The sequence below is a fragment of the Oncorhynchus mykiss genome, chromosome 9 (genome assembly GCF_057628025.1).
Source record: "Oncorhynchus mykiss isolate SJ-2025 chromosome 9, ASM5762802v1, whole genome shotgun sequence".
In the NCBI taxonomy this organism is placed as follows: domain Eukaryota; kingdom Metazoa; phylum Chordata; class Actinopteri; order Salmoniformes; family Salmonidae; genus Oncorhynchus; species Oncorhynchus mykiss.
The window spans coordinates 30216343-30231636 of record NC_143030.1 but is presented as its reverse complement, the minus strand read 5'-3'; the positions used below and the strand labels follow the sequence as shown (position 1 = coordinate 30231636).

Genomic DNA, 15294 nt, shown 5'->3' with positions numbered 1-15294 from the left:
CTTACAGGGCTCCCTTTGAGAACACTTGAACAGAGCACACAGGATAATTAAAATACACCTTTGTGGTTTGAGGGTCTCCGTCGCGCCACTGTTTTGTAAAAGCTGTCTCAAGGGTAGACACATACAAGTCACATGCACAAACACACATGCACATGTCACACTCCCGCTAGCGCCAACCCACAGTAGCATACACCTGAACTCTGTCTGCACAACGCTCGGTACTCAGTAGACTGTGTCTGTCTCTCAGTTGCATCCCAAATGGAACCCGGTTCCCTATGTAGTGCACTACTTTTGACCCGAGACCTATGGGCCCTAGTCAAAAGTGGTGCTCTACGTAGGGAATAGGGTGCAGTTTGGGATGCAACTTCAGTGTGTCTGCTCTACTCTGCCGAGTGCCTTAATGAGATGTGTGGAAGTCAATGAGAGGTCCCAGCCATTCATTTCCATTACCATTGTTAGCCCCAGTCGCCGAGTGGGAGAGACGATGGCGGCGGATAATTGAAATGAATTGGCTTGTCACAGATGGTGTGTGTGTGTAGTCTGAATCAGTCTGGGTGTTGTAGACATTTATCGAATCTAACCTTCGCTGATGTGGACGTTTTACTGAGAGCGAGAGGTGTTTAGAAATCAATGAGTGAGTGAATGCACGAATGGGAGAGTGTGTCTGAATGACTCTGAATCTCTTTCTCTGCCACCCTGGACATCCCTGCTCCCTCTTTCCTGCCTACTTCCAGAGTGTCCTTCATTGTCAGAGCTGTTGTCAGGGTCTGTCTGCATGGCCGTGTGTGTGCGTCAGTGTGCGTGCATGTGCACTGTGTGTATGAGCACCTACCTCTCACCACTCGCTCTTCCCTTTGCCCCAATGTTTATTTTTGCACCCCTCCGTCTCTCTTAAACTTTGCCTCCCTCTCCTCCCCATCCCTGATCTCTCGACCCTCCTTTACCTCGCACTCGTTCCCGCCAACTCTCTTGCCCTTCCCGTCTAAACCGGGCATTCTTCCCTCGTTCCTTCTCATCCTCCTCTCTCCCCATCTCGTTCTCGCTTTGTCTCCCTCCCTCGGACAGCTTGTGGAATTAACTGTCACAAGGCGTGTCAAGGTCGTCTGGCGGTGGAGTGTCGTAAACGGACCAAGAGCATTAGCCACGAGCACGCACCCTCTCTCCAGGCACGCTCCTACAGCTTCCCCCCTCCGGCCAACAGCCCACCCAGCCTACAGAACACAGGTGAGAGACCCCTTTTCAACCTCCAATCCGGTTCTACTAATACTATGTCTGCATCTCACCAGGATTCTTCAGATTTGGGGTCACTCAAGAACCGGTAGCATCATACTTCAGCCAGGTTGTCTTTACAGAAGGTTATGAGATGGAATGGTACAGTATGTTTTAGGGCTGACACCGATTAGTCGACAGATGAATTGCTTGATCGATAGGCTGTTGGTCAATGGAGATTTTTTTTTTTTTTTGTCGAGCAGTAGCATTGTGTGTGTGTGTGTGAGAGATCCCAAAAATATATTTTATATCATTCAAAGTAGCCACTCTTTGCCTAGATAACAGCTTTGCACAATGTTGGCATTCTCTCAACCAGCTTCACCTGGAATGCTTTTCCAAGAGTCTTGAAGGAGTTCTCACATATGCTGAACACTTGTTGGCTGCTTTTCCGTCACTCTGCGGTCCAACTCATCCCAAACCATCTCAGTTGGGTTGAGGTTGGGTGATTGTGGAGGCCAGGTCATCTGATGCAGCACTCCATCACTCTCCTTCTTGGTCAAATAGCCCTTACACAGCCTGGAGGTGTGTTAGGGCATTGTCCAGTTGAAAAACAGTTGACAGTGCCACTAAGCGCAAACCTGATGGGATGGCGTATCGCTGCAGAATGCTGTGGTAGCCATGCTTGGTTATGTGTGCCGGGATGCTGGTCTGGTACAGTGTCATTGTTCCTTTTCCCATCTTAATCTTTTATTTTTATTGGCCAGTCTGAGATATGGCTTTTTCTTTGCAACTCTGCCTAGAAGGCCAGCATCCCGAAGTTGTCTCTTCGCTGTTGACGTTGAGACTGTGGCTTAATTCGTGTGAAAATATACGTTTGTGCCACTTAATTCATAGGAAAATTTAAAAAATTGGGGGGGAGAACTTATGAACAATTTTTTGTAAGTTATTGGAGCAATGCATTTTTGGGCAATGGTTCCATTTTTTTGTGTCCCACACTTATTTATATGAAAACAAACGTTAACATCCCAATATTGTTAATCAACCAGGTTGTCCCCGAAATACTTACGATATAATAGTAGCCTGACGTTTATTTTTTTTATTGATTCCAATGCTGTTTTCTATGCTTGTTTTCACTTAGCACCAGTATCCCAAAGTATTATGTCAGATTTTGAGGGTTACCAGATTGGAGTAAAAAGCTGTATTTGTCTGTGTTTTTTGTGGTATCGATGAAGGAAACTGATTGGGGAATTGGGATACATTTTCATGATGGGAAACTAATTCATCAATAAATGTGGGGAAACAAAGACCTGCCTGTTTTGGTTTAAATTCTCCTGGTGCACCTGCATGGGATTTGCAGCTATAACGAGTCTGGACTATGATCAATTAAGCCATATCAATGCAGTTAAACAGGTTCATGTAAAATAATGAATTATGTTGGCTTACACTTATGGCACTTCCAAGGCCAGTTTCATGATGATTATTACGGCCGTGTCGATCATGTTATATACTTAGGCTATTGTAACGAGGCATATGCCAGCAATCGTCGGCCTACTGCATCTGCCCAGAGGAATACTAGGCTTTTGATGGCAATGGCCGTTAGAGCTGATTTTGCCACTCATGAGCCCTGGTTAGAGTCTACAACAGGGACTCTAACCAGGGAACCAGCAGAAGATAGTGCAAGCTTCATTGGTAGCAGTGTTGGGATATGATCTAGTGGTGGGAAGCATTCTGTTTTTCAACATTGTGTTGGGCGTAATTGCATTGATATATCTAGTGAACGATGGATAAGCAACAATGGGCGTGACAGATGGAAGTAGCCACTACAGGTGTGACCAAGCCTTACATCAAAGTTCCCTGACGCTGAATGGAAAGTGCATTGCCCTGGCCAGTTATTCAGAAGTAAAATCCTCTGTGGCGGTCTCGATTACATAAGTTAACTTACCAGTAATGTGAATCACTGTTGATCCATCCGGTTATCGAATGAGATGGATGTTGGATTTTCGACGGCCTAGAATCGAGGTCTTTCCCAGGTCATGGAGGGCGAAGCAAGGCCCCTCTTGGTTCTCATTGGCGAGACTGAACTCAAGTTAGTGGTTACGGTGCATTCGGAAAGTATTCAGACCCCTTTACTTTCCCCACATTTTGTTACGTTACAGCCTTATTCTACAATGGATTCAATTAACAATGCCCCATAATGATAAAGCGAAAACCTGGTTTTATTTATAAAAAATAAAAAAGCATACCTTATTTACATAAGTATTCAGACCCTTTGCTATGAGACTCAAATTTGAGCTCAGATGCATATTAGAGTCCACCTATGGTAAATTAAATTGATTGGACATGATTTGGAAGTCACCTATCTATTTAAGGTCCCACAGTTGACAGTGCATGTCAGAGCAAAAACCAAGCCATGAGGTCGAAGGAATTGTCCGTTAAGCTCAGATACAGGATTGTGTCGAGGCACCGATCTGGGGAATGATACCAAAACATTTCTGCAGCATTGAAGGTCCCCAAGAAGACAGTGGCCTCCATCATTCTTAAATGGAAAAAGTTTGGAACGACCAAGACTCTTCCTGAGCAATTGGGGGAGAAAGGCCTTGGTCAGGGAGGTGACCATGAACCCAGTGGTCACTCTGACAGAGCTCCAGAGTTCCTCTGTGGAGATGAGAGAACCTTCCAGAAGAACAACCATCTCTGCAGCACTCCACCAATCAGGCCTCCATGGTAGAGTGGCCAGACGGAAGCCAATCCTCAGTTAAAGGCACATGACAGCCCGCTTGGAGATTGCCAAAAGGCATCTAAAGGTCTCTTACCATAAGAAACAAGATTCTCTTGTCTGATGAAACCAAGATTTAACTCTTTGGCCTGAATTCCAAGCATCACGTCTGGAGGAAACCTGGCACCATCCCTACGGTGAAGCATCCTGGTGACAGCATCATGCTTTGGGGATGTTTTTCAGCGGCAGGATCGAGAGAAAGATGAACGGAGTAGAGTTCAAGGATTTCTCTGATGAAAACCTGCTCCAGAGCGCTCAGGACCTCAGACTGGGGTGAAGGTTCACCTTCCAACAGGACAACAACCTTAAGCACACAGCCAAGACAATGCAGGAGAGGCTTCGGGACAAGTCTCTTTGTCCTTGAAGGGCCCAGCCAGAGCCTGGCCTTTAATCTGATCGAACATCTCTGGAGAGACCTGAAAATAGCTGTGCAGCAACGCTCCCCATCCAACCTGACAGAGCTTGAGAGGATCTGCAGAGAAGAATGAGAGAAACTCCCCAAATACAGGTGTGGCAAGCTTGTATATATACCCAAGAAGACTCGAGGCTGCAATCGCTGCCAAATGTGCTTTAACAAAGTACTGTGTAAAGGGTCTGAATACTTATGTAAATGTCATATTTCATTTTTTTTCTTTTTTCTAATACATTTGCAAAAAATTCTAGACCTGTTTTTGCTTTGTCATTATGGGGTATTGTGTGTAGATTGATGAAGAATAAAACCAGTTTAATCCATTTTCCAACGTGGAAAAAGTCAGTGATCTGAATACTGCAATGTATATGTCAGACTGTCTTATTGCTGCGGACATTGCCCATCATGTATTGCTCTAACTTTCAAAAGATTGTTCTGAAGTATGCCCCCAAAAGTATTTTCCTGTGAATTAAGTCACAGAAAAGTGTGTCTTTTTACACAAATTAAGGCACAAAAACACACAGGAAATCTGCTGAAATGCTTTTTGTACATATTCGCATGAATTCAGTGTGGGATCGTGTTCACCATTAGCATGTAGATCAAATGATTGGGTAGTTTTGTTTGATGATTCCTTTGTCATTCTGCCATGCTGCCTTTTCAATGTGTTCTGTGTCTCTCTTTGCACTGTCTCCACCAATAGTTGTGCAAAAATCACTGCAACGTGGGACAAGCAGATGAATCAAACATCCAGGCACAATTAAACCGCTTGGAATGGTTGTTTCCCTCTGTATACCACTGTGTTATAGAAGGATATTTTTGTTGTTGTTGTTGTATGCTGTTCAGCAATGCCCTTGTCTAATGGAGAATGCAGTGCTATTAATGGGTGGAAGAGCCAGGAGATTGTATAGCAGGTAACCATGGCCACTGACACTCTTGCTCTCTCCCTTTTCCTCTTTTGCGCTTCCACTTTCGCTCTTCCTCGAGCTCTTTTCCTCGCGCTCTTCCCCTCGCGCCCTTCCTTGCGCTTTTCCTCGCTCTCTTTTCCTCGCGCTCTTCCTCGCTCACGCTCTTTCTTTCTCTCTCGCGCTCTTTCTTTCTCTCTCTCTCTTTCTTTCTCTCTCTCTTTCTCGGCTCGCTCGCTCTCTCTTTCTCCTCTCGCTCCCTCTCTCTTTCTCCTCTCGCTCTCTCGCGCTCTCTCGCGCACTCTTTCTCTTTCTTTCTTTCTTTCTCGCTCTTTCTCTCTTGCTCTTTCTCTTTCTTTCTCTCTCTCTTTCTTTCTTTCTCTCGCTCTCTCTCTCTCTTTCTTTCTTTCTTTCTTTCTTTCTTTCTTTCTTTCTTTCTTTCTCTCTTTCTTCTCTCTCGCTCTCTCTTTCTCCCCCTCTCCCGCTCTTTCTTTCTCGTGCTCTCTTTCTTTCTCGCGCTCTGTTTCTTTCTCGCATCTCCCCCTATAAGCTCTCTTTCTTTCTCCCCCTCTGCGCTTTCTTTCTTTCTCCCCCTCTCGCGCTCTCTTTCTTTCTCCCCCTCTCGCTCGCTCTTTCTCCCCCTTTCTTTCCTCCCCTCTCGCTCGCTCGCTCTTTCTCCCCCTCTCGCTCGCTAGCTCTTTCTCCCCCTCTCGCTCGCTAGCTCTTTCTCCCCCTCTCGCTCGCTAGCTCTTTCTCCCCCTCTCGCTCGCTAGCTCTTTCTCCCCCTCTCGCTCGCTAGCTCTTTCTCCCCCTCTCGCTCGCTCGCTCTTTCTCCCCTCTCCCCCTCTCGCTCGCTCGCTCGCTCTTTCTCCCCTCTCCCCCTCTCGCTCGCTCGCTCGCTCTTTCTCCCCCTCTCGCTCGCTCGCTCTTTCTCCCCCTCTAGCGCTCTCTCCCCCTCTAGCGCTCTCTCCCCCTCTAGCGTTCTCTCCCCCTCTAGCGTTCTCTCCCCCTCTAGCGCTCTCTCCCCCTCTAGCGCTCTCTTTCTTTCTCCCCCTCTCGCGCCTCTTTCTTTCGCATGCGAAAGCTCAGCTCTTTCTTTCTCCCCCTCTCGCGCGCTCTTTCTTTCTCGCGCTCTTTCTTTCTCGTGCTCTTTCTTTCTCGTGCTCTTTCTTTCTCCGCTCTTTCTTTCTCCTGCTCTTTCTTTCTCCGCTCTTTCTTTCGCTTGCTCTCTCTTTCTCCCCCTCTCGCGCGCTCTTTCTTTCTCCCCCTCTCGCGTGCTCTTTCTTTCTCTCTCTTTCTCGCTCTTTCTTTCTCTCTCTCTCTCTTTCTTCTCTCGCTCTCTTTCTTCTCTCGCTCTGCTTGCTCTCTCTTTCTTCTCTCGCTCTGCTTGCTCTCTCTTTCTTCTCTCGCTCTGCTTGCTCTCTCTTTCTCCTCTCGCTCGCTCTCTCTTTCTCCTCTCGCTCGCCCTCTCTTTCTCGCTCTTTCTCTCTTTCTCGCTCTTCCTCGCTCTTCCTCGCTCTTCCTCTCTCGCGCTCTTCCTCTCTCGCGCTCTTCCTCTCTCGCGCTCTTCCTCTCTCGCGCTCTTCCTCTCTCGCGCTCTTCCTCTCTCGCGCTCTTCCTCTCTCGCGCTCTTCCTCTCTCGCGCTCTTCCTCTCTCGCTCTTCCTCTCGCTCTTCATCTCGCTCTTCCTCTCGCTCTTCCTCTCGCTCTTCCTCTCGCTCTTCCTCTCGCTCTCGCTCTTCCTCTCTTTCTCGCTCTTCCTCGCTCTTCCTCTCTCGCGCTCTTCCTCTCTCGCTCTCTTCCTCTCTCCCTCTCTCTCTTCCTCTCTCGCTCTTCCCCTCTCGCTCGCTCTTCCTCGATCGCTCTCTCTCGTGCTCTCTTCCTCTCTCTCTCTCTCGCTCGCTCCCTTCCAGTCTCGCTCGCTCTCTTCCTCTCTCGCGCTCTTTTCCTCTCTCGCTCTCTGAGCGAGGTCGGCCTATGGTAGCCTCTCTCAATAGCAAGGCTATGCTCGCCGAGTCTGTACATTGTCCATTTCTTTCTCCGTTTTCTGCCACCATGGTCTGTCCGTTTTATAGCCAAATAGCATTCAAGTTTACTTTAAGAATTGTTCATGTTTTCCCAATAGGTAATATAATTTTATTTTTGTTTGGTAATAATTTAGTTGGACCAGATTTTCTGAGTGCTGTCCTGAGGCTTTGTTGGGTTGGTGGTGGATAATGAACTTAGCCTCAGGACCAGCTGGATGAGGGGACTTTGTCTATCATCTCTTGGCATTTCAGGGCTTTGTAGTGGTAGGAGGTCTCTTGTTTTTAGGTGGTTATAGAATTTGATGGCTTGTTTTGGGGTATTAATTAGTAATGGATATTGGCCTGCCTGCATTATTCGTAATTTTCTCCCTACTTCTCACACAGTGATTGTAGAGGAAGACCTAGAGGCTGTGGAGGAAGGAATGTTTGATATCCATCTATAACCAGGTGAGAAGGAAATAGTTTCCTCTTCCCTAACCCTAACGCCTGGCCTGTGATGTATGCAGTGTATTCGGAAAGTATTCAGACCCCTTCACTTTTCCCACATTTTGTTACGTTACAGCCTTATTCTAAAATAGATTCAATTTACCCTCCCCCTAAATCTACACACCCCATAATGACAAAGCAAAAATGTGTTTAAACATTTTAGCAAATGTTTTTATATTTATATATATATATATATATATATATTAGTCGGAAGTTTACATGCACTTAGGTTGGTGTCATTAAAACTTGTTTTTCAACCACTCCACAAATTTCTTGTTAACAAACTATAGTTTTTGTAAGTCGGTTAGGACATCTACTTTGTGCATGACACAAGTCATTTTTCCAATAAACTGTTTACAGACAGATTTATTTCACTTATAATTCACTGTATCACCCAAGTGGGCTGTCATGTGCCTTTTTACTGAGGAGTGACTTCTGTCTGGCCACTCTACCATAAAGGCCTGGTTAGTGGAATTCTGCAGAGATGGTTGTCCTTCTGGAAGGTTCTCCCATCTCCCCAGAGGAACTCTGGAGCTCTGTCAGAGTGACCATCGGGTTCTTGGCCACCTCCCTGACCAAAGCCTTTCTCCCCCGATTGCTCAGTTTGGCCAGGCGGCCAGCTCTAGGAATAGTCTTGGTGATTACAAACTTCTTCCATTTAAGAATGATGGAGGGCACTGTGTGCTTGGTGACCTTCAATGATGCAGAAGTTGTTTAGTACCCTTTCCCCAGATCTGTGCCTCGACACAATCCTGTATCGGAGCTCTGCGGACAATTCCTTCAACCTCATGGCTTGGTTTTTGCTCTGACATGCACTGCCAACTGTGGGACCTGATAGACAGGTGTGTGTCTTTCCAAATCATGTCCAATCAATTGAATTTACCACAGGTGGACTCCAATCAAGTTGTAGAAACATCTCAAGGATGATCAATGGAAACCAGATGCACCTGAGCTCAATTTCAGGTCTCATAACAAAGGGTCTGAATACTTATGTAAGTAAGGTGTTTTTATTTTTAGTACATTTGCAAAAAAATCGAATCTGTTTTCACTTTTTCAAGAGGTAGATTGAAGATGAAAAAAATGTTTATTCCTTCTAGAAAAAGTCTGTCAAATAACAATGTGGAAAAAGTGAAGGGGACTGAATACTTTCCAAATGCACTGTACCTTCAGCCGTTCTGTAATTACTAAAATGGTCAAACTTTGTCGGCCCACTAGCCAATGACTTAAGTTGCCTAATGTGATTTCAATGAACAATCATTTGGAGTTTTCAAGTACCGGTAGTCAGATTGAATGACTCTTCTCTTTTGATTACTTTCCTAGAAGTCTGCATTCAGCCTAACACAGCTGGGAGGAAACAACAGAAGATGTGAGCCAGAAGCATAGCCTACTATGGCGGCCTTAGTCCTGGAGTCTGTTCAGAAGGGTGCAATCTGTCATCTAGAACAGACACGATTCCCTCTTCTATATGACAGACAATCATATCTCCTCTACGTAATGGATTTCTGAGTCTGAACATTGCATGTAGAAATGTAATGAATAGAGCAGACACGATTCCCTCTTCTTTGACAGACAATCATGTCTGCTCTCTTCATTCCATTTCTATATGCAACGTTCAGACTGTCTCGGATAGAAATCCATTATGTAGAGCAGATAAGATTGTCTGTTGTGTAGAAGAGGGACTGGTGTAAGCTCTTCATTCCATTTCTATCTGCAATGTTCAGCGTGTTTCACATCACTGACTGAACACCCCCGGTGAGACTTCCAGAGAGAGAAGAAATTGCACTGAACCCAACACAGGATACAGACATGCTGTCACATCGTGGACAAAAACTGCAACTGCATATCTTCAAGCACTCAATACTTCTTCCTCTGTGTATCTCAACTCCCTTTAAACAAGTGAATGTGATTTTTGACGAGAATATCTTTCTAAGTTAAATCTGCATTTTAGATTCTGGATATGGGCCCATGTTTTCATCTCTTACATAGTTTTAAGCACTGAATATCGAAAAAAATCCACATAATTGTATTTTCAGGGTAGAGATGTCATTGGGTTAGTGTAATGTTATTGCCTCCAAGTTTCAGTGGTGTTGTATTTTCAGTGCATTTAGCTGTACATTATTCTAAATTACTAACCTAAATGTCTCTCCAAAATACAAGAGGTGCTGTTGTTGCCAAGAAAGAATGTATAGGCTAGATGCCACCCGGACTTCCGTCTTTCTGAGAAAGCTTTGCTTTTGTCTTAGTAGTTTGTCATCTTGTTGATTTTAGTGAATGGTATGAGAGAAATTTAAAACACCCATGTGTTCGTTGTCCGAGATGAAATGTTTCAGCTCCCGATCTAACTGTTGACTGCGTTCCTGGATTGGGAATCTCACTTGGCGCTATCTCGACAGCAACAATATCAACGACCCAAATGGACTGTGGGAAAACTCCAGAATTTGAGTATTATTTGAATGCTGACGTATTTCCCGCCCTCCTGTTACCTGAATATTAATGACTGTTCTATGGTAATTTGACTGTGGTGCGTAAAGTATGGTATGTGGTTATTATGGTCTGTCTCGGTGCATGGGCCACTGTACCTTTCCTCTCTGTAACTTTGGATGTAGTTTGAAACAGTGAATATTATATATCGTCCTGAGATTTGAACTCTATTTTATGAGACATGTTAAAGCCTGTATTTTATCCTCCTGAGACCCAGTAAAAAAAAAAGGGATGGAAAAAGGGGTGTTTTGTTTGAACAAATATTATTTGTTATTTGATGTGCACTGTAGTGGATATAAGCGGGTGATAGTAAATATGGAACAGTACAGTAAGTGAAGAGCATAGTTGATGTCCACTACAGAGGACTTTAATGAACACGCTCTTATTGTTTCTTCTTTTTTTTTTTAACCAAGGAGAGAAAGTTGCATGTGATATCATTGAAACTCCCATAACTTCCTCTCAAAGGTAGAACAGCACATAAAGTAACTGACCCGTGATTCCAGATTTGTATGAAATGTGACCTATGATTAATTACAATATGAGTCAAATAGTTTACCTTAAAAAAAAAATGTAATTAAGTCTGTTTAAAATAAGCTTTTCTGTGTTCGAATGGTGTGGCCGTTTACCTGGTCATAGAAAAAAAAAATATGATGAACATAGATCGCTGATTGGCCAGCTCATCTTCCGCTGGAGTATGACAATCATACGCTGAGGAAATAACATGCATTTAAAAAAAAAAAAAAAAAAACGTTTTGTTTTGAATTTTTAAATTTTTTTTTTTACAATTTATGCTTTGGCTACATAGGAGTATAGGACAAGTCAACTACATTATTTGGGTTTGAGTTAACAGAATATGAACTTTTAAATGTTTTTAACATGTATGGCCTCCGAGATAAGGACCAAAAATGAATGTCCATTAAGAGTGGATAAAAATGAATTGCTGGGCATTAGGAGGATATCAAATATGCTTCTGATTCCATCAAGGTGATCCACTCTTGCCAAATGTCTTTTCAGTGTATTTTTATGTAGCACGCATATATCTTTTTTTTATGGCAATATGAAATCCTATAGGCGAGTGTCCTAAATGTAGTAGTTTGGGGTCTATAAGAGCCCTACAGTGGAGGTGTCATAATACCCATAAAACCTAGCGGTCAACAGAGAAATTTGTTTTTCCGCCATACAATTTTTCCCAAAGGGGATTTTAGAAACACTTCAAATAAGGGTCAGGTTTCGTGTAGGCTTACCCTGGTGTGATGTGTTGATAACCACAAGAATTGTCCACATAAAGAAATGTAGCCAAGGTATTAATTACTAAATGTTAGCTAACATTAGATAGTTCATCCAGAGATTTTGACCTTTGCCTTGATTCGTCAGTCTTGTCCAGATAATCATGGCCTTGTAGTTCTTTTAATGATAGCCACATTAGAAGCTAATTAGCATTTCATTTTTGGGGAGTAAATACAGGTGAATATTTTTTTATAAAAGTCACCTTGTCCTAGAGAGATTTACACGGTTGTCAAAACGTCACGCCAGGGTAAGCCTACACGAAACACAGACCTTAATTGAAGTGTTTTTAAAATACCCTTTGGGAAAAATGAATGGTGGAAAAACAATTGGAACCATTAACCTGTTTGACTGCTAGGTTTTATGGGTATTATGACTCATACCCTCTGAGGAATACGAGTTTGAGTCCCCCATTGTCGGCTGCTTTGTACCTTTGAATGAAGTTCTTCCTCTGAATGGCTTTCATTAATACTGAATAGTATATCCTGCTTCCTTCCACAAAACCAAACTTCCAACCTGCCCTTGTCCTGGACAAGGTTCTCAATTGTTACCGGAAGTGAATGAATGAACACTTTAAACTGATATCATGTAAGTCATTCTTTGGATATATACTGTATCAGCTTTTTCTTAGTGTTAAATGCGGAACGCATTGCTATACTATGTTTTAAATAAGGATTTACGACATGACTAGCAGCACTGCTACCCAATAAAGCATTGTCTCTTTCTCTCTGTGTGTGTGTGTGTGTGTGTGTGTGTGTGTGTGTGTTGGGACTCGAACATAATTCTTGTCGAAAGTTCAGATCCAACACACATTTCCTACCATATTGTACTATCGAGATACGATGCCCAGTATTGGAATTCTTACACAGCCAGATTCAATGTATTCTCTAATTACCCAAGAAATGAAGTCAACAGCTATTTGAATGCTCCGGTTTCATCTCACATGTTGGTCCAATAGAGTATTGATTTCTTTTGTGGCTATATTCATCTTTACACAGGCTTAAATTCCATTCCAATGCTATTATATTTCCTATTTCTAAACGCTCTCATGTGGGATGAGAAGAGAGTTCTCTTCACCTTGCGCTATCGGGGATCTGTGTGAGTGCGTTTTTTTTATTGATTGAGTGGGGAGGTTTCACTTATTTTCTTAGCTGGGTGTAATTACATCAGCAGAGTTGTTAAGGACTGTCTGAACAGATGGTTGTACTGGCCTTAGACACACACACACACACACACACCTGCTTCGACACCTAGACTCAACTCTTACAAATGCATACCGTAAGTTATATAGTGATCTGATTAGATCACGGCGTTGCTGTTGTGATTTTGTCAGACAAAACAAAGGTTAAAAAGTCCGAAGAGAAACCAAGCACAGTAGTTAGACGTTTGGTTTTGTTTTCCTTCCCATGCTTAGATACTTAAAGGGATCGTGAGAGATTTAAGCAATTAAGCCCTTTTTCTACTTTCTAACTCACGGAAGTCTACCAGAACAACTGGGACTAGGCCCGTTATTGTTACTTTCCACTCAGCTACATTAAACCCCAGCCTGATCACAGTCATTTAGATGTGGCCCTGAGTGATATTGATCTCAATAGACTGAAATGAAGGAAATCTAATAGCGGCACGGCTAATTACGTTGTAATGAAGGCTGCAGGAAATAGCCTTTCGTTGTTAGCCAATTTCCCTCGGCGACCTTGATGTGAAAGAATTCGAAGCTCTTTGAGAAGACTGGTTCAATAGAACAAGCACAGGTAAGTAATAAGCCCAGTTGATATTCAGGCTACCATGTTTTAGGACTTTGGCGTCCATATTAGGACAGCCTTGCATGCTTTCTAGACCGGGCACACGCGGTGCCATATTGCGCATGTTGATTTTGTCCATCCACACCAGATGCGATCAGAACATGCAGGTTGAAATATCAGAACGAACTCTCAACCAACTATATTCATTTGGGGACAGGTCGAAACACATAAAACATTCATGGACGTTTAGCTAGCTAGCTTGCTGTTGCTAGCTTATTTGTTCTAGGATATAAACATTGGGTTGATATTTTACCTGAAATGCACGTGGCCCTTTTTTCTGGATCTTTGTAGAATTTTGACCCATTTTGAATCACACAAAATAGTGTGTTTCTCTACTCTGACAATCAATCCACAGATAAAAAGCGAAACCTAGTTAGTTTCTAGTAATCGCGCCTCTCCGGTCTTCTTTTTCTTCTGTGGACTTTATATGGGGGTTGGCAACCATCTTTAAGGTGCTTTACCACCCCCAACTGGCCTGGGGTTAATCTTTCAGTCACCCACGTGGGTATATGCTCCTAAAAAACAATGAGGAGATAGGAGAGGCGGGCTATGCTGATGCTTGGTGTCGCACGCTAGCTGTTTGGATGTAATTATTGAATAACATGTATGTGTACATTTATTTTGCAACACTCACCCATGCTTCGCGAGCGGTGTGGTCAGCATGTTAGTCTTAACGGGAGTTGAGGCTGTCCTAATATGTATACCTTATTGGCCCTATTTTGATGTGCAGTGCACTTTAGACCTGGGTCAAATGCTTAAGCTGGACTTGATTTAGTTCGCCCATTATTCCAGTGCATCTCAAAATACTCAAGTATTTGACCCAAAATACCATCAGAGTATTAGGTAGTTATTCATGAAAAATACCTTCAAGTGTAGGCTGTGTTGGTTGCCATGGCTATGGATAAAATTGAGTACATGAGTGAGTGACAGGTTTGATTTCATGTAGCCTGTATACAGGTGTAAATAATATTGACATTGTTAGAGTAGTAGGGTTCTCATGTTTCTCATTTTGAAATAATGAACATTATTGATTTTAATGTCGACTCAACAAACAGCTTGAGAGCATAGCGAACAGAGTTTTTTTCTCTTTGGAAAATGATGAAAACACAAACAGTGTATTTACAGAGATTACACTGCCCCTAGTGGCAATGAAACGTATATGTACCCACATCAATATGAGCTGCTCAGGCAGCACCACTAGTACCATAATAGACCACTTGATGGCGGTATTGAGCTGTTAAAGCGATAAGCAGTCACTCCAGGGCACCGTCATTGGGGAGCAAGAGCATTTCACAGAGAGGAAATGTATATATAGAACATTTTCTGTCACGAGGAAAGGGTAGAATCCCTATAAACAACTTAATAAACGTTTTGTATTCATGAAATCAGTAACTTTGTTTTACAAACTTGCTCTCTCACATATGCACGCTCACCTCTTCACCATGGCCTACACATAGCCCGCCAACCCCCCCCCCACACACACACACACACACACACACACACACACAAACTTTGAAAATGTAATCAACGTTTTTTGGTCGCATATGCAGATTTGCAGATGTTATCGCAGGTGCAGCGAAATGCTTTGTGTTTTTAGCTCCAACAGTGCAGTAATAATACCTACAGTAGCATATACAAACACAATACGCACATAATCCAAAAAGTAAATAGAAAGGAATTCATAAATATCAGAACGAGTAACGTCAGAGTCCGGAATCACACGCACACACTGGCAACGTCTGCTCGCTCGCACACTCATCCACTGACATGTCACACTCCTTCCCTTGATCCCTACCCCCTTCACTTTGTTTCATGTTTTTGTCTCGTCTGGTGTTTTTTTGTTTTTTGTTTCAACTAATTTAGGTCCTTGTAAAGCGCTATACATCTCCCATTTATTATTGTTTATTATTATTAGTAT

At 43.3% G+C, this 15294-nt stretch overlaps 2 protein-coding genes across 7 annotated transcripts in view; one reads left to right on the top strand and one right to left on the bottom strand.

The window, feature by feature from the left end:
• The window catches only part of LOC110531842 (RAS guanyl-releasing protein 2), a 79483-nt gene extending 67184 nt beyond the window's left edge, over positions 1–12299 (top strand). Inside the window, exons 15-18 of one of the 6 annotated variants that reach the window (XR_005053217.2) lie at positions 1066–1224; positions 7708–7770; positions 8698–8801; positions 9130–12299. Coding sequence is in view for 4 of the 6 variants with exons in the window: in XM_090183940.1 (XP_090040066.1) it covers positions 1066–1224; positions 8698–8801; positions 9130–9192 (326 nt within the window). In the remaining 2 variants the exon portion in view is untranslated. The remainder of the gene's footprint in view (positions 1–1065; positions 1225–7707; positions 7771–8697; positions 8802–9129) is intronic. The other 5 variants (XR_005053218.2, XM_090183941.1, XM_090183940.1 and 2 more) reach the window with 5 other exon arrangements.
• On the bottom strand, positions 3693–6543 carry LOC149980875 (uncharacterized; the record flags this gene model as incomplete). Its single annotated transcript, XM_090185641.1, has 3 exons — positions 3693–5452; positions 5705–5758; positions 6427–6543. Coding segments are annotated over 3 exons (390 nt in total), but the record flags the coding sequence as incomplete, so codon positions are not given.
• Positions 12300–15294: the final 2995 nt, after the last annotated feature.